This window comes from Penicillium longicatenatum (genome assembly GCF_028827895.1).
Source record: "Penicillium longicatenatum strain IBT 33135 chromosome Unknown contig_2_segment0_segment0, whole genome shotgun sequence".
Taxonomy (NCBI): Eukaryota; Fungi; Ascomycota; class Eurotiomycetes; order Eurotiales; family Aspergillaceae; genus Penicillium; species Penicillium longicatenatum.
In genome coordinates, this window is record NW_026643120.1 from 2942059 (window position 1) to 2960697 (window position 18639).

At 49.0% G+C, this 18639-nt stretch overlaps 5 protein-coding genes across 5 annotated transcripts; 2 read left to right on the forward strand and 3 right to left on the reverse strand.

The window, feature by feature from the left end:
* Nucleotides 1–340: 340 nt before the first annotated feature.
* N7484_003624 (polyamine transporter) lies at nucleotides 341–2201 on the reverse strand (the record flags this gene model as incomplete). Its single annotated transcript, XM_057114044.1, has 5 exons — nucleotides 341–963; nucleotides 1017–1194; nucleotides 1251–1571; nucleotides 1639–2016; nucleotides 2079–2201. Coding segments are annotated over 5 exons (1623 nt in total), but the record flags the coding sequence as incomplete, so codon positions are not given.
* Nucleotides 2202–3015: 814 nt separating this feature from the next.
* Nucleotides 3016–10998, reverse strand: N7484_003625 (polyketide synthase; the record flags this gene model as incomplete). The annotated part of the gene is made up of 3 exons (XM_057114045.1): nucleotides 3016–3953; nucleotides 4009–10285; nucleotides 10357–10998. The coding sequence occupies 3 exons, from the start codon at nucleotides 10996–10998 to the stop codon at nucleotides 3016–3018; spliced, it is 7857 nt and encodes a 2618-aa protein (XP_056974185.1).
* Nucleotides 10999–12617: 1619 nt separating this feature from the next.
* On the reverse strand, nucleotides 12618–13796 carry N7484_003626 (zinc-binding alcohol dehydrogenase family protein; the record flags this gene model as incomplete). Its single annotated transcript, XM_057114046.1, has 1 exon — nucleotides 12618–13796. The coding sequence occupies one exon, from the start codon at nucleotides 13794–13796 to the stop codon at nucleotides 12618–12620; it is 1179 nt and encodes a 392-aa protein (XP_056974186.1).
* Nucleotides 13797–14424: 628 nt separating this feature from the next.
* On the forward strand, nucleotides 14425–15890 carry N7484_003627 (Major facilitator superfamily domain general substrate transporter; the record flags this gene model as incomplete). Its single annotated transcript, XM_057114047.1, has 3 exons — nucleotides 14425–15026; nucleotides 15082–15396; nucleotides 15461–15890. 3 exons carry the CDS (start codon nucleotides 14425–14427, stop codon nucleotides 15888–15890), a joined length of 1347 nt encoding a protein of 448 aa, XP_056974187.1.
* A 1281-nt stretch (nucleotides 15891–17171) lies between these two features.
* N7484_003628 (SANT/Myb-like DNA-binding domain-containing protein) lies at nucleotides 17172–17906 on the forward strand (the record flags this gene model as incomplete). The annotated part of the gene is made up of 4 exons (XM_057114048.1): nucleotides 17172–17250; nucleotides 17318–17492; nucleotides 17559–17602; nucleotides 17686–17906. The coding sequence occupies 4 exons, from the start codon at nucleotides 17172–17174 to the stop codon at nucleotides 17904–17906; spliced, it is 519 nt and encodes a 172-aa protein (XP_056974188.1).
* Nucleotides 17907–18639: the final 733 nt, after the last annotated feature.

Here is an 18639-nt window from a genome sequence, read left to right on the forward strand (position 1 = left end):
CTTCCAGGATTGAAGTGAAAGTGACAAAGAGAGTTGGTGGCCTATCTCCAATGATATATACTACTGCTCACAATGACAACCATCTGTATAATGCGAAAATGTGTTTATGACTAAAGATCGGGCTCTCAAATTGTAGAAAATTGAAAATTGTGATATCATTCGTGAGAAACTGTTTAGAATATAGAATAACTCTAAGTATATTGTATGTATCGAGTTATCATGATGTTAAGTCATGATTCATATGACAGACACACCTCTGCCGCTTTAAAATATTTGAACAATCCGTCGTTACTCAGCATCGATGTTCTTCAATCCGTTTGAATTACACCGCCTCCGCCTCCTAAGCCTTCAGCTCTGAGGTGACCTCTAGAGTAGAGTCAGTCTGCGCACTTTCTACATCGGAGATTGATGAAGCGCTGCTGCTCTTGTGTTGTCCAATGACCTCGCCCTCCTCGCAAGATAGCATTGGAGAGATAGCTCTGAGCTGAGGTCCTTTCCAAACTAGCACTCCGACCATTAGAAGGGCGAAAAGCGAGAAGAATGCTGCCATGCCGAACATCCATCCCACGCCAACGGCGTCCATCCAGGGAGAGAAAATGAAGCCAGTGGCAATGGCAAAGCCAAGTCTATACGCATTCATTGCGATAGCCGCTTCGTTCGCATCGTCCCTGTAGCATTCAACAATGTAATTGAGGCAGATAGGAACAGCAAGCATCGAACTGAACACGATCAAGAAGAATCCTAGGGCCAGCACCATGTAGTGGAGGTGATATTGGATAGCCGCTCCAAAGATACCGAGGCCGATAGGTGCTACCAGGCCTGGAAGCAAGATGTTGTAAAGTCGGTATTCAGGGTGCCAGACACCCTTACCAAACCGGCGTGAGACCCAAAGAGGGATGCGGTCTCCCACGCACCAACCAACGAATTGGGTGACAAGGATTGAGAACCAAGCATCCAGAGTGACTTGTTTAATTATTAGAATGTGCTGATAGTATAGAGGTGGCATTTTGACTCACAGAATGCATTCCGCATGGGGCTAAATCCGTATCCACCTTCAGATACTGGTGCCTCCAAGAACATCGTCAACAGGACATTGGTTAAGATGACAAAGGCGAAGCAGATGAAGATATATCCACCAGCAATGAGAGTGATTGGTGCTCCCATAATGATGAAGGGCTTTTTCGCGGCCCGGGCCTAGGAAGAAGTAAAGTCAGTGGCATATTCGTACATGTTTTATCTGGGAGCCTTACAGTTTGACCCCAGGGTTCATGGGGAATGATCTTGTGTCCGGGAAGAAAAGTGGCCACTCGATTGGCCCAGTATGACGTGGGTTGAGGTGGGTATTTAGCAGCTCCGGGTGAAGTTGACCATCCGCCTGTCTCCTCCAAACAGAGCAAGACGAGCAAAATTGCCAGACCACAAGGTATCAGGGTCCACCAAAATGCCCAAGTCCAGGAAGTGTAATTGACAATGAAGCCACTGATAGTAGGGCCGACATTGACTCCAAGAAGGAAGCTAAGCTCGAAGATGGAAAAGACGCGCCCACGTTGGTGGAGGAAGAAGATGTCAACCTAAAGGAGCGGAAAATATTAACATCGAGATCTTGAATAGCAAAGAATGCATAAATATGCAACTTACAGCATATGAAGGCCCCAGAACAGTTGGGATAGAGGAGGCCATGCCTGAAACAACACGGGATAGAATGAAGGGAATATAATCATCCGGCCCTGTCATGAGCGCCGCCCAAATCTGGCAGACAAAACCCACCACCAGACTCCAGAGCATAAGCGAGCTCCGGCCAACCTTGCGCGCCAGAGGCCAAAACATAAGGGGACCAAAGACGAGGCCAATCACACAGGCGGTGACAGAGTATGAAAGATCCACCTCTGTGCGTCCTGGATAAGCTGACGTCTGGACGTAGTAGGTGAGCTGCTGGCTGGAGGGAAGATTCATAGCAGCAAAGCCTGCGTAACAGAGAACAAAAAGCATAAAGTTCTTTTTGCGAGTACTCCAGTTCTGCAGTGGTTGAAGCAGCATTAGTGAGAACAGCTGTTAATGTGCAAGGGAAAGCAACGTACCAATGGATCCTTGGGGTCATCGGATGGCTGGGGAATAAGGACAATGGGGTTATTCCCCTCCGTCATCTTTAGACGGGGGGCGGAAGATTGATAATTCGAGTCCATTTTTCTTTGCGACAAAGGCTATTGTGTGGAGATAGTGGGATTGATGACAGAACTGTGAAACTGAATTGTTCTGGAGAAAAAAGTAGTCTGAATGTCGATACTTGTCCTGATTTTATAGTATAGACCGGTGCAGCCATACCACACACAGCAGGCTAGCATATCGGCACTATCAACTCTCGGCTCTAACATTATCGAAAATATTCTATTGCCCGAATCCGATGGACTCGAGAGTAAGACGGCGTGGAGTTCGGGCTTGGGTCTGCGAGCCCGTATTTACTCAGGTCTCCGGCCCCCACCCCGAAAAGCGGGATAATAAGAGATAAACTGGCTGAAATGCCAGAACATTCTTAATCAAAGCATTTTCCCCCGGGTGGTTGGGAGCTACTTGATACCTTCAAATGCCACATGTTGGCTAGTCACACTAGGAGTGCATGACCTGTGAAAATCTAGATTAGATCAGGAACGCCGCAGAGACTTTACGAACTTTCCTATCAGCTGCTAAATAATACATACTAGCCTGAAAGATTGAATAGTTCTGTGAGAGATTGTGATAACAGAGAAGCGTGCATTGAGTCACCTGAGGAACAACTAGGATCCGACGCTCAACTTCGACTGTCCGATTGCTTTGACCAACAAAGATAAAAGCCTTTCTAGATGTGAAATCTCTGTATGGATATGGTTGTAAGGAATTTTTGAAGGCGAATGGCATGATATGAACAGTCTAATTTCAGTATGAATAATATAACAAGATCAAAGAATATAATAAACGTCTACAGCATCAAAAGCTTCGCAATCGCATAAAGAATCAAGATCACAAAGAATAGTGCAGCGACTAGCTTGAGTTGCCAAAGACTTCTCGAGCTAAAAAGTCATATGCCTTGCGTAGGGCTTCACCCCCCTTGCCATCAGAGTCAGGATACAAATCAAAGAGGTGAACCTTATTCTCAACAATAATCAGCTCTGAGCGTACTCCTCGCTGTTTGAGTGCCTCCACCGTGCGCTGGCTCTGGACCCAGGGAATCAGATCATCTTCGGTTCCATGAACCACAGCGGTAGGCGTAGTATATTTGCCCTGCGAAATCTGCGCATATGGGCTAACCGCTTGAATTTCCTGCTTCGAAGGCTGAGCTTGCTCGAGAAGTGACCGTGCATGCTCAGCAGAGACGCGGCCAGAACCAGGCAGTCCACGAAGAAGAACTGGCAAGCACTGACCCTTCCAGTTCATGTGCAGGACAATCCGTGAGCGCGGATCCTGGGGCGCCATCCAGCCACCTACAGCTCGCATCTTTGCTGAGACCTGGTATCCGGTGATAGGCCGGTCTTGTACACCCGCGAGAAGATCATAGTCTGTCGACTGAGCTAGCTCTCGGCTGCTCTCTGGATAGTTTGGACTTTGCCAGCAAGGATCTTCATAATCGGTAGGGCAGTAAAAAGCTAAGATAGCCGTAGGAGGCGCAAGACCGCGCTGAATTGACGTGAACGCAGTAGTCATGGCCAAATGTCCGCCAGTGGACCAACCAACGATGGCAATGCGGGACGCATCAACCTTCAGTCCTTGCGCTAGTAGTGGCAGATTGGGAAGAGTAGACCGGGCCCAGCTAAGGGCGTCGCAGACATCAGACATCGGTCCATCAACCAATGTTGTTTCTGGGCACAGGCGGTAGTCGATGGAGATTGGCAGGAAACCCATGGAATGCAGGGTTGGCGTCTGCTTAGGACGAATATCCCGACGGGACAACATGACATGCCCACCACCGTGGATCATGAGAGCTAGATGCAGTATGTTAGTAAAGTTCAAGTTAGAGATCAAGAAGTTTCACCTTACCAATAGGTCTTGCCTCCGAAGGCTCCCATGAGGCGGGGTAGAAGATGTCAGCAAACAGGGAGACATCACCCTGCTGTTTGTAGCGAACAATCTCCACTGTCGTTTCCACATCTTTAGGTACTCGTTTGGGAATGAAAGACGCATCCTCAGGTGGTGCATTGAAGCCAGTGATGATGCGCAGAGTGCGAGATTCAAGCGATGGACCATCAGTCCAAGAAACGTGCTGGTACCCGGCACGACGCATGCTAGCATCCCAGAACCACTCTGACGCAAGGACATGGGGCCGTCCATCAGAGAATAGCCACCAGCCATCGAGCAAGCCAAACACAAGATCAAACCAGTACATGTTGCGCGTGAATTCGACTAGCGATATAAATCCGTCCGGTCGCAGCATCTGGCGCATATGCCGAGTAGAAAGCTCCAGGTCTTTCGTTGCATGAATGCAGTTGGTGGAGATAATAGCATGGTACTTGCCCTGAACTTCCTCCAAAGGTTGCTTCTCAATGTCAACAACCTGGAAGCGCATAGATGGGTGCTTGGATCCGAACTTGCGCCGCGCGGCGGCAACAAGGGACCCAGAAAGATCACTAAATGTGTAGTTGAAACGTATTCCCCGCCTTTCGAGGAGCTCAACTACATATCTGGTTGTACCGCCTGTACCAGCCCCGAGCTCTAGGATCTCAAAAGGCTCCGAGGATGATGGCGAGGACGAGAATGCCTTGTCAATGAAGCTGCATAGTTGCTCCGAGATAGCCTCGTACATCGGCCCTTTGGCGTACACCGACTCGAGAATAGTGCGGTTCTCCCTTGAACGGAAGAGAATATCCAATGGGTCTGCCGTACCAATCAGGCATTCAGCCAATTTCGATCCAGTCATATGAAGAAGCTGATGTTCCATCACATGTTGAGGTGCGCGGGCCTGGATTTGTTCAAGAATTACTGTTGAATGGGTGCTATCGACCGGCCGGTCAGTTCGCACCAGCTTGCTTCCATCAGTGGCAACTAGTTGGCCATCTCGAAGAATGTTGTAAAGTTGTTGAACTAAAGGCTCATGCTTGGGCAGGTAAGATATAGATGGGAGAGTCTCGCCAGCTGACAGGCGAGCTAGGTCGCAACCTAAGCGGGTAAAAGCTTCGACCGTATAAGCCAAGACCAGCCTCGCTTGTGTGGGATAGACTCGGGTCCAAAAATCAGCAAATCCAGTCTTCTGCGTGTGTTTATCGTAATCAAAACGAATCGCTTCAAAAGCGGCTTGGGCTCCAATGAGGGGAACGCCCCTGGCGCTAGAAGAGTCAGACATCTTCGCGCTAGTCTGACGGGCAAGATCTACAACATCCCGAGGGGGCTGAGTTCTGGGAGATAACGAAACATTTGAAGCCGCAGGCAAGATCTCACTGACTAGCTGGATGAGGTCCTGGAATGAGGAATCCTGATCGAGACGAGCCATGTCCACATCTGCCCCCAGGTCCTGTTTGATATCAGCAGCCAACTCCATGCAGAGCAGAGAATCCAGACCCAAGTTGGCCAGATTGGCTTCCAAGGCAATGGGTTCAGGGCATTCCAGGTGAGTAGCTAACAGCTTGCTCAACTGCATGACTACCTTCGGACCCGCAGTGGACTCTTCTACTTCAGGTGGTGTGCTGGCTCCAGAGCTGGTTTCAGGAGTTGCTAGCCGTGAGTCATCAAATACATTATCCTCAGACTCAGTATCGGACGGCGTAATGGATCCTGAGGTAGATATGGGCCCAACTCCAAGCAGCCGCTGGAGGGCGACAACAATAGCCTTGATGTCTGTCATGGTGGCAAACTCATCCATGGTGATAGAAACGGAGAAAGCAGCATTTATGTCGCTCAGCACTTCAGTTACCATCAGAGAATCGATGCCGAGGTCATCAAAACTGGCATCATCCAGGATGTCTGCCGACGGGACCTCAGCGACCTTCTCGAGGAGAGATCGAAGCTCTGCTCCAAGATCGCGGCTAGTGGCTTTAGAAACTCTAGATGATGATTTGGCTTTGAAGGCTCTTTGAAGACCCTTCGCAACCGTCGGTGGAGGTGATGGAGCGATGGATCTGGGTGGTGAAGACATTAGCGTCGATGGGCACCGGTCATTGGCCCTAGCAAGAACTCGTGTCAAGCTGGAAATTTGAACTTTGGTAAATCTTGCACCAAATACAAACAACACAAGGGACTTGGAAACCGCATCGCAGACATAGATGTCGTTAACAAGTTCCTTGTTGCTCAGGGGCCGGTAACTGGAGTAGACAAGCCAAGAGCCATTATCCTCAATTGGGGCCCGTGCTTGAACACGGTCCACCTTAGTGCAGACATATACTTCGTTTTCTTGCAGCTCGGTGAGGCAATTGACATGGAGGCCAGATACTTGGATGAAGTTGTCAACTGCGCGTGGGTTCATTGCGGCCTTTTTCTTGACCGCGTCACCGGGAGATGTTGAGGGTGGAAGTTCAGGAAGTTTGACCCGACCGACAACTTCACGTCCCAAGGCGTGTACACTTCGCACACCCTTGTAATAAGGACGGTAAGTCACAACCTTCCCAAATGCTTTGTATACTTGAGATCCTTGAAGTGCCTCAGCATGCGGCTCCTGTGGGATACGCTCGTATCGTTCTGGACCCAAAAGGCTCTCGACACGAGCATAGTCATCCGCCAGCCGAGTCGCATCATTATAGAAGCGAACCGTTCCAGTTGCATGGTTATCACTGTTGTTCGGTGTCGCGGCCCGATGACTGGAGACACTGAATTTCCAGACTGGCGTAGTGGGGTCAACGCGTCGCAGTTCGAGCTGGATGCGCCGATCTCCCGCTCCCAGTGGCGCCCGAATTTCCAGGTCCTCAATGCTTGGCACTCCGCACCCTTCTCCCGCAAGATCAGAAGCAGCTTGTGCAGCCAGGTCAATGTACAAGGGTGCTGGACATAATGGCTGTGCAAGAACAGCATGTCCCTCAACAAAGAAGCGATATTGCTCGCTACGGGGATCGATCGCAAACTCGGCGTCGTTTCCGTCGGTGTCAAGGTACCTGTTTAGGCAGAGAAGCACCGGCTCAGATTGAGGAGTTTCAGTCGCGGTCACTGGAGCTGGTACTGCGACTTCCTGAACAACAGTGTCTTTCCACTCCAGCCAGTGTCGATTCTTTTCAAACTGATATGATGGCAGCAGGATGTCCAAGTACTGGGCACGATTGCGACGGTCAAAAGGCCAGAACGTGATTTCAACTCCTTGGTTCCATAATTTGACGGAGATTTCTGCTAGGCCTGAAAGTCCAACAGGGTCACGAAGGTCAACAGACTGGAAAGTCTGCTCCGAGTTGTCGAGCAGTGCGCCGCGCACCATGCCGAGAACCCCAGAGCCAGAGCCTGCCTCGAGCCAGACGGACGGTCCCATTCGCCCTGCTAACCTTTGTACTGCGTGCGAAAAGTAGACCGGGGTTCGCGTATGCTCTGCAATTCGAGCTGCAGTGATGGTGGACCAGCTGCTGCCCTCCGAGCATGTTTCAATCGGAATTCTGGGAGCATTGAAAATCAGATCCTCGGAAAGTGCAACCAACTCGGACAAGAGTGGCTCGGTGAAGCGTGAGTGGAACCCATGGGTGACTGTTAGACGCTTATATTTAATACTAGCCCATTGGGTTTCACTTCGTTGAAGGAGCTGCTCCACCTTATCAATTGCAGCTGCAGACCCAACAAGGACATGACTTTGGGGCCCGTTATAGCATGCAATCTCAAGTTGAGAGTCGACAGTTGCGATGATCGTAGTAACCTGATCAAGAGATGCCTGTAGAGAGATCATGGATCCTCCCTCCGATCCCCAGTGGCTCTTCATCAAAAAAGCACGCCCGGTGACAAGTCGAAGAGCATCTTTCAAAGACAGAACCTCACTAATACACAACGCAGTTAATTGGCCAAAACTGTGTCCAATAACAGCAGCAGGGATAACGTTGCTACCCATCCAGGCCTTGGCGCTGGCATACTGGATCGCAAAGAACATTGAGTGAAGCAAAACCAAATCCTCAACAGGCTCAGTCTGGAATATGGCGGGGTATATACTAGCAAGACTCATCGATTTGAGTATTTCATCACATGCATCCAAGTGTCGTCGCAATGGCAGAGAGGCGTCAAAGAGTGATCGACTCAGTCCAACTTGCGTGCTGGTCTGACCACCGAAAACCAGGATAGGGTTTCGCGAAACAGCAGACAACTGCTGCAATGGCGGACTACCCAATAGCCCTGTCAATTCTGACATAGAACCCACGGTTGTGGTAGTTTTGAACGGCAACGATTTATTTTGTTGATGTGACAAGTGGAAGGAAACGCTGGCCAAGATTTCACTGTCGCTGTACTCACGGCGCCATTTCTGGATATATTTCAGCAAAGATTGACAGTACGCTGTCATACTAGTCGCAGAGTTGGCTGCAAGGCGGATGGGGTATTTTGGTAGCGCGCATACTGTATCGGCGGTTTTGATCGGACTCGGCGCGTGCACAATCATGGCTGCGTTACTTCCGGCGGCTCCGTAGTTGTTGATACAGGCAATGCGCACGGGTGCCTTCCATAGCTTTGTTGATCTGGGAATGGTGAGATTGTCTGGTTCTAGTGCTGGAATCTTGGGGTTCAGTTGAGAATGATTGGCTTGCACAGGAATCGTCTGGTGGCGCATCATCAACACGGTCTTGATCAGTGATGCCGCGCCAGATGCACCCTCCAAATGTCCAATATTACCCTTTATGGAAGCCACATGCACCGGGGTTTTCCGCATGGCTCCACCAAAGACCTTGCGAATACTGGACAGCTCGATGGGGTCTCCAACGGGTGTGCCCGTTCCATGCGCTTCCACATAAGAGACATCGTGGGGATGAATTCCAGCGTCAAATGCAACTTTCTCATAGAGGCTGACCTGAGACTCGGCATGGGGCACTGTGATGGAAGTGGTATTGATGTTTTGGTTGACAGCGGTAGCGCCAATGACTCCCAGGATACGGTCTCCATCGGCCTGTGCAGCTGCAAGAGACTTCAACATCACCAGTGCCACGCCTTCGCCACGACAGTAGCCATCCCCCTTCGCATCGAAAGGCTTTGTAGGACCAGTGGGGCTCAGGAATGAGGCCCCTGCCAGGTTTTGATAGAAGAAAGGGCTGGTGTAGAGACTAGCACCACCCGCCAGTGCCATCGAACACTCGCCTGTTTGAATAGCCTTGCAAGCAGCGTGGATAGCTACAGCGGACGAAGAGCAAGCAGTATCATATGTGATTGAGGGCCCTGTCCATCCAAAGAAGTGGCTGATTTTACCCGTCAGAAAGGCACGCAGAGTTCCCAAGCTGGAGAAGGCATTCGGGGCGTGGGCCGCTACATTGTCATTGTAGTCAGATGCACATACTCCGACATAGCAGCCGATATCCTGCGGCACATCGCGGGACTGTGAAAAATATTCTGCAGATTCAAGCGCCTCGTAGGCCACTTCGAGGAGTAAACGTTGCTGAGGATCCATGGTAGCTGCCTCACGGGAAGATTTCTTGAAGAAACGATGATCAAAACAGTCAATATCTTCGACAAAGTTTCCCCAAAATGGAAGCTTGTTATCCGGCGAGCGTCGAAGATTGTTTCGAAGGAAGCGCTCCTCTGGCATTTGTTTGCACTGAGATGATCCATCACAAAGGAGCTTCCAAAAATCGTCCAAGTCGTCTGCACCAGGGAACCGACCACCCATACCCACAATGGCCACGCCATTGTGTGGCAGCGAAGGCTGACCATTAATTCTTGCTCCCAGGGTTACGTCTCGGATCTCTGCCAGAGACTTTGGCATCCTCAGTAGAGTGGTATTAGGAAAGGCCCGCAGCACAGAAGAAGGAATACAATCAACGTTGCCAAATTGAATAAAAAGAGGTGGTTGACGGCTTGATGCCATACTGGAATTGGCGGCAGCAGTGGAGATAGTCATATGCCAATTGCTTGTCTGGACCAGCATTGCATCGATGACGACGTCGTGGAGAAATGATGTTGGTGAAAATGTCCGTCCGTCATTTCCGAGAATTGGCACTAAGAGTTCCTGCACACGTGGGAACTGCAGTCCAGGAACTGTCGCGCAAAATTCCTTTAGTTTCTCTGCAATATTCTGGTGATCCGTGGTATGGAATCGACCTCGCATATCGACTGAAATGCTCACAAGCTTCTGAGCTTGAACGGCCTGCCTTAAGGTAGCCATCGAAGCAAGAGGTGCTGTGATGGTGGCGGCATTGCCGTCAGGGTACACTGAGATGTAGGCCTGCAAGTCACAAGGGGGGAAAATTAGATCAAGCAACAGAATAAGGAAATTGTAGGAAAAGCATCACTTACGCCTGGAGTCTGCTCAATAGTCTCAAGAAGCTGCGTTCTTTCCTCCTCACTTGACCACTTCGCAACCATGCATCCAGTCTCAGCAGAAGATTGAGTAAGGGCGTCTGCATCAACACAGACACCAATGGCTACAGCCAACTTCAAAGCTGTTCCAATCCATTGGGCCAGAGCTTCTTCATCGCGGCTGGCGCCAACTGCAACAGCACTTAAAAGGCCGGTACAAAAACCTTGAATACCTCCCTTTGGTCGTACCTGGTCGAGGATTTGAGCGTGAGACGATATGCCATTCGAGGATCTTGCATCGACATACAAGAGGTACTGGGTTAAATGCAACAGTACCGTCAAAGGCGTCATCACGGTGCTTGGCAGCTTGTCGATCTGGACTTCTGTCTCTGCTTCTTGGGAGGTAATGAGACTAAGAAGTTGCTGAGTGTATTGGGCTCCCGAGAGACCATTAAGTTGTAGGTCAGATGCCGCCAGAGCTGGCCAAACAGTGGCGATATCCCTGACAGCATTCCTAATGGGCTTTAATGGCGCTTGAGAGTCGGATTTCAGTAAGGATTGAAGTTGAGATAATGTTTCCGAGGACGGAGTTGATGCCTGAGGTCCAAAGACCAACATGGATAGGTTTGTGAAAGACATGTTCGCAAAGTTGAATTTTGCAGGGGTCTACAGAAATCCATTCCTTTTCCTCACAAGCTCGGGTCTATTATATCAATGATGGTGGACATTGTACATGGTCAGAGTTAGAGTCTACCCCGTAAACATTGACATTGTATCCGAAAAACACCAGTGTAAGCCAAAACATTCCCGAACAAGTAAGACGGCTCGGGAGGCACCGCCCCATTGAGTGTATCTTGTTAGCAAAAACATCATTAATCATGAAGGTTCTCGAAGGATTCAAGCTGGTATGTCATCTTTTACTGCCGGTGGGATATACGAGGCAAGTTCTCTTCGGACGAAGCCCGACAGGATCATTGATCCTGATGAGCGGGGCTGGCAGCGGCTTTACCCGTGGTCTATTTCTTCTGCCAAAACTTTGATTTGTTTTGGATTTGGCGCTTATTTCTCATGCAGGTGAGACGATTTCAAGTCTTGGAACCAGTCATGGCTTATCTCGGTACCGCGAGTGGCTTCAATCAGTCGCCTCATCTCGGCTCGGGGTCGTTATCCCGCTCGGTCAGGAGCAGATGCTTCTTGGAGTTATTGAATGCGGAGTCAGATAAAGAAAATAGAATCACTCATACCATCCAGAGCTATAATATATGACAAATTGGTTCCCAGAATTTGATATTAAGGCTCAAAGTTTGCATCTTCAGATGGTGAGTTGCCGAGTGGCGACCGAAACTTTGCGCGCGACCATGGGTGATTGATGTTTTTATCTTCTTTGACATCTACAAGACTTTTCGGCAGGCTCATTTCTTGAGAATTTTCGACGCTTCGAATGCTTTTTGATACTTTGGAATTAGAATTAGAGAGACGTGAGCCCTGGAACGTGGATTGGAGACGGGCTCGAAGGCAGAATGGAGTTGGTATGGAATTGCAAACCTCGGGGGTGATATACATTCCATGAATTTAGCTGACTACGCAAGACTAACGTTAGTACCTCTTCTGAGATTTCCTTTTTCTTGAATTAACTAGTCTAAAAATGCTATCAGGAATAAAGATCTGGCAGTTATCGATCTTGTATTTGATGACAATGTAGAATACGCACAAGTTAAAGAAAAAGATAAGAAAAGGTGTAAAATTATTGACAGAAAATGGCAGGCGGAATTCAACAAGATGAATCTTCAGGATGTTTGACAAGCAGATCATGAGGAGAAAGAAGGTCTGATTGGACTGTATTGTGATCAGTGAGCCTCGTGGAGTATGTGGGCGCGGACCCTACATATACACGTACTCTGCTTGTGGTCCGTGCTTGCGGTGTGGCTGCCGTTGAAGAATGGTGGGGCTTGGATCCCGTTGAAAATAAGCCGACAACTTATAAAAGGATGGAGGCTGCTGGTAGGAATGATTGCATTGCGACGCATAGAGACTTTTTTTTCTCTATGGTCTAGGGCGTTTGCTACATTAATATCAACTATTGTATTGATGGCTTTAGCTCGGACGCAACAGATCGGATATATCTCACAAAGTCGAAGAATTCCGAGATAAAAGTCGCAGCTCTGATAAAGAGGCAGACAGACTGCGGATACATTCTGGATGTCTACTGAGCTCCACAAATGATACTGCAACCCACGCAGAAGCTGAGCGCAAGAATCTTAGATCATCATCACAATTTTGGCCAATGCCCCCTCTTCCTCCATCAATCGATGGGCCTCTACAATTTGCTCCAGTGGGAAGGTCTTGATTGGCAAATGAATCTTTCTCGTCGCCAGATCCCGAGCGATGTCCTCAATAGGCGTTTTGAGCACGGCCTCGGTGGTACTCGCATAGGTGGTCAACTTAACGGACGTTGGTATTGATGCCATGGGCGTGAACTGGTCGAAGGTCCATTTGTTACCAGCTATGCCCGTCATGCAGACAGTACCACCGGGTGCCACACATCGGAGAGAATCCTCTAGTGTGGTTACCCCAACCAGCTCAAGGATTTTGCTGAACGGGGCACGTTTTTGGACTTCGGCCAGTATTGATCCATCATCAATAATGACGTCGTCAATACCGAGCCTGCGTAAGATCTCTACGCGTGCTGGGTTCCGGGTCGTCGCAGTGACGGAGGCCCCATGCGATCGAGCAAGTGCCGCAGCTGCCAACCCCACGCTTGTAGTTCCACCACGAATCAGCAACCGGTCACTGGGAACAAGCTCGAGACTGGTGAACAAGGATCCCCAAGCAGTCTGCATAAGTTCGGGGAGAGCGCCCAAGATGTCCCAAGCAACGGGCCGATCGGGCCCAAAGGCATCGGTGGCGTTGACGCGTCGCACTTGAGTGGCCGGTACTACTGTGTATTCGGCGTATCCGCCATCAAAGACACGGCCCATGCCGCCCATGGCAGTAACAACTACTTCGCCAGCTTTGAAGCCTGAGTCTGGGTCTGCCTCGTCGATGAGTCCAGCAGCCTCGATACCCAGAACACGCGGAAATGTCACACCGGGTGAATGGCCCTGTCGAGTGAACACTTCCGAGCGATTAAGCCCGAATGACTTGACCCGTATCCGCACCTGACCCGCTGTGGGGGTTGGTTTGGGCACCGTCTGGAGCTTCAAGACACCAGGGCCACCAATCTCGTGCATCACAATAGCGCGCATCGTGTCAAAAGACATAATTTCGACAGCTGTAGGAGATGAGATCGTGTCAGAGATGGAAGTTGTGGTAGCCGTGGTTTGATAATGTGGCTGTGGCGATAGCCAAAGGTACGAAACGAAGATAACAATGGCAGGCCAAGCAAGGAGGAATGGTCGATCAAGAACGGCGCGTTTGGAAGCAGATATCGGGGACATGAACGAGTCAAGAGACCAATCTTTGCAAAGATAGTGGTAACATGTCGCAAGCTTTGTCGTGACGTCCTTGACTCTTTTGTTTTGTTCTTTTATGTCAGCAAGATCCCCTTCGCGTGATAGTTATATGTCGAGATTCGGAGTCGGCGTTGGCCCGGCGGGATCCCGACAGCCCACCAATCACGGTGTCGCCAGAGTGGATCAAAAGGTGATAATGCGGTCTAGTTTCCGGTGGGATATTGCGTTTTCAAATTCGGTCTAGCGTTCCCGCTAGTCTATCCGTTCTGATTGGATATTGGGTCTATTGAGAGATCAGATGCTCTAAATAAGGGTCACTCTGTCAATTTGGAAAGCTGGAGCCGTACTCAGGTCCGCTAAAAGACAAGGATACCCTCGCAGGGTCGGCCTACTTCGGGCTCCGTCTCTTAAGGCCGAGGCCGTATGCCAGTCCGCTCAGCGGACTATAATTCAGGAGACTACTTCTCCAGCCAAGAAATTCCGGGCGATCTCTTGTTTAAGCTTCTAATACAGTATCCATAGTACCATCTTCTGGGAGCGAGAGGCTTATTTCAAGCCATACAATACCCTCAATCCGCTTCTGTTGAGCTACGAATCTCGACGAAACAGCAAAATGAGCCTTTCCCAGGGCAGCGATAGCTCGCCTTCCTCCACCGCCGATTTGGAGAAGCTGAACCCTCCTGAGAACTCGTCTTCCGATGTTGACAGCAAGGAAGACATCCCGGCTCCAAAACCCGCTGGCCCCAACCCAGCAGACTTTCCTGATGGCGGTCTGCGAGCTTGGACAGTTGTGGCAGGGTCCTGGTGCTGCATGTTTGCGTCGATGGGCTGGATTAACTGCATTGGAGTCTTCCAAGACTACTATGAGCGTGACCAGCTCTCGTCGTACTCTGCTTCCTCGGTCGCCTGGATCAGCTCCACGGAAACATTCATGATGTTCCTCGGCGCCCCTATTTTTGGCAAGGTTTTCGACAACTTTGGCCCTCGATACATGCTCTTAGGTGGCACAATCTGCCACGTCCTGGGTCTGATGATGACCAGTCTGTCCTCTGAGTACTATCAATTCTTCTTGGCCCAGTCTATTCTCAGTGCCTTGGGTGCCAGTGCTATCTTCTACGGATGCCTCAACCCTATTGGAACTTGGTTCATGAAGAACCGCGCGTTTGCTTTTGGCATCATCTCTGCAGGAGCCTCTCTTGCGGGTGTCATTCTTCCGTAAGTAGCCTTACTTCATCTTTTCCACGCATGTACCCAATTAACATCTTTCTAGGATTATGATTGATCGACTGATTCCGACTGTTGGATTTGCCTGGTCCATGCGAGCAGTGGCATTCATGTTCTTGGGTTTGCTTATTATTGGGAACTTGACCATTAGATCTCGTCTACCTCCCAAGCCTACCCCAATTGCCGCGAGCCAATTCCTGGTTCCATTCAAGGAGCCGCCATTTCTTTTTGTTGCGCTTGGGAGCTTCTTCTTCTTTTGGGGAGTTTTTTTGCCGACTAATTTCATTATCCTGCAAGCGCAGCATGATGGCATGTCATTAAATCTCTCTGGCTATCTCCTTGCTATCTTGAATGCTGGCAGGTACGTCATCTCTAGCCTCGCATATTCATATTGCATTCTCGGTGTATACTGACTTTTCTCATAGCGTCATCGGTCGTATTCTCCCTGGCTGGCTCGGAGATCGGCTCGGCAGGTTCAATGTGATGATTGTCACCACCTATCTCACCAGCATCATTGTTCTAGCACTCTGGATTCCTGGACACGGCAATAGCCCCATTATAGTCTTCTCGGCTTTGTTTGGATTCACCAGTGGCACCTTTGTGAGCATGATTCCGGCTATTGTGGCACAGGTGACAAAAGATATCCGTACCATCGGTGTCCGCAACGGCTCGAACTTCTTCATCATTAGCATTGCAGCCCTGACCGGAAATCCAATTGCTGGAGCTCTGGTCTCACACGACGGGGGTGGCTACCTGTACCTGCAAATCTTTTGTGGACTCACAATGTTCCTGGGCGCTACTTTCTTCCTCGTGGCTCGTGTGGTGCAGGTTGGTTGGATCTGGAAGCGGATTTGAGACCTCCACTATTTCACTACAGGGCAAGGGCATCTTAAAGATGGGAAGAAACGAGTAATCGGGAAAATATTGATGAAATGAGCTGTCCAAGGGTAGGGACACAGCTATCAATAAACTCACTGATCAGCACACCTGGGACAAAGGGCTGATATGTCGGGCAGGAATGCTCCATCTCTACTAGAAGGTATAAGTTAGGAAAATTGGGTTTTTCTCATGGTCTACGGGTTTTGCATGCTTTGCGAGCTTTTTCATCAACGTTATAATTTTCACAACTTTTATATATTAGATTGGGAGTCAACAGAATGTATCTCGGTTTCATTGCAACATGTCGCATTTTAGCCTTCACGTAAATTTATTTAAAACAAAATGCCTCGCCATAACGGGATAGAACGAAATAGAAAGGCAGATAGTACCCTAGTGTCTGACCCTTGGTTGGAACTTGGTAAAAATATTCGTAAAATATGCTAGCTTTGTCAAAGGCGCACAGCGGAAAGCTCCTAACATCTCAAATACTGGCATGGAGAGATCACAGTTCTACGCCATGTGGTACTCTGCACGGTTCTTTTGCGAGTTCTAAATTGAGTTCTTGGCCACGCTACACCTTTGTCTGCACACCACCTCCAACCTTTTATGGTGTCCCTTCCCATAGATACGTCATATATTACATAAAGCCATGAAAAAAGTCTTGCCGTTATTATGAGCATAGTAATTCAGAAGTAGATGCTTTGGTCTTTGCCATCCTGATTTTGTCAGGGACCGAGGCGCGACTTCACCGTATCAGAGGCATGCCATGAAGACGTATCATATACTCTGTTTTTTCCAAGGAAAAATCGGTGATACAATCACTGATTGTACTGATGGTAAATGATTCTCGACAATTGGATTTAAGTAGGGGGTGTTGCGAATTTAAATCCTCGGGCTTGTTCTTCCACAATCTCAGCAAACGAGAAAAGGATCCCCCATTCCCGAGTCTTTTCGTTGTTCACCAGTCCGAGGATCTGAGTCGGTGATTCTACTACGAACCCATCAATACATGAGGTTGGTCCGAATTTTCTGAGAGCTTAGCTGCTCTGAATTGCGTGGCTGAGGTAAGACGGGGTCGGGCTAGGGTCCGTTTTGTGGTGCCTTTTAGACTTCCGACTCCGACCCCTACGCAGATTATGTAATGACTGGAATTGGAAATGACCGTTGTGACTTCTTGTATATGAATATGTATGGAAATCCGTTCTAAGAGTACCTATTGCATAAGAGAATAATATATGTTGACCATAGCTGATCATGATGCAACCTATCTCCCGAGCACGCAACTATTGGACGGCCGAGGAAGATCAAATCTTGAAAGAGGAGGCAACTTTACAAGGTGAGCCTTGTTTCATACTCCTTGCTATGTCTTGTAAGGCTGACCATAGGAAAAATTTTCCCATTAGTTAATAGCACTGGCAACGTGAAGAACTGGAGCATCATTGCCACAAAGCTGAAATCAAGAACCAACAAAGATTGCCGCAAAAGATGGAGCAAATTACAAACAAACGTGAACAAGGGTATTTGGAGCTCAGAGGAGGATCATCGGCTCCGCAAGGCAGTAGAAAAACGTGGACTCTCGTATGATAGCACCCTATGGGTAATCGTTGTCTACATTGGATATTGCTAACACGCATATAACTACAGTTGGACACTTGTGGCACAGGATGTTCAAACTCGACATGCAGATCGTAAGTTCAACTTTGCTTCAGTGGTCTGACTTTTTTCTAACACGGGTCTACAGAATGCGCAAAAAGATGGTATCATTTCTTAGATCCGAATCTTATCCGTGACGATTGGAACGAGGAAGAGGATGTGCGCCTATTGGAGGCTGTTCAAACTCGTGGCCGGGCTTGGCGAGAAATAAGTGAGAAGGAATTCCCACGAAGGTCTTCGACTGATCTGAAAAATCGGTATGCGGTATTTGTCACGAAAAGGAGGAGCTGCGCTCACATATCATGCACAGATATATCATTTTACAACGAAGACGCTTAAATGCACGTGGGAAGTCACCTGTCTCGTCAACATCTCCCTCACATTCAACAAACATTGAATCGCCACCTTCTGGCCCAAGCACCGCTTTAAGCTCAGGCATGACGTATGGGTCCGATTCGGATTCAGATAGTGGTGGCTTATCGCAAAACACCTCACCCGCGGACTTTCAGGCCTTTGATGGCATGGATAATGTTTACGATTTTCCTTCTTCTGGCCATTTTCCAACTGAGGAAATGTGCGTCGACATGTCCCTACTTCCAGACATCATTGATACTTGCCCAGGGCTATTCGACCCTCTCGGTGCCCAATTTCCCACTGGCATGACAGGAAAAGATTGCTCGCCGCCCTTGTGTGGAATGGCAGAGCCCAGTGGCCAAGTTATGACACATGTGCCTGAGCAAGCTTCATTTTCCTCATTATATTCTCCATCTGATAATTTTTGGCTTGATCCCTGCTCTCAAATGCATGTCGATCCGCCAATGAATCCATCCCCGTCAGATTCCAGTGAGTATAACATGCATACTTTACCAAGTTCTATTATGCAAGGGGAAGCACACACGTATAACCTGAATCTGGAAGGGGTACATCCCCTAATATTGAGCCAGATAATGGACATCGTTCTCACCTCACAACAACAAGTGAAAGTGAAGCTAAGCAGTGCAGAGCCTTAGTATGTGAGGGTACTCGGTTGTTCAACCAAATTGAAAGATGATTCAGCAACACGGTTGGTGCT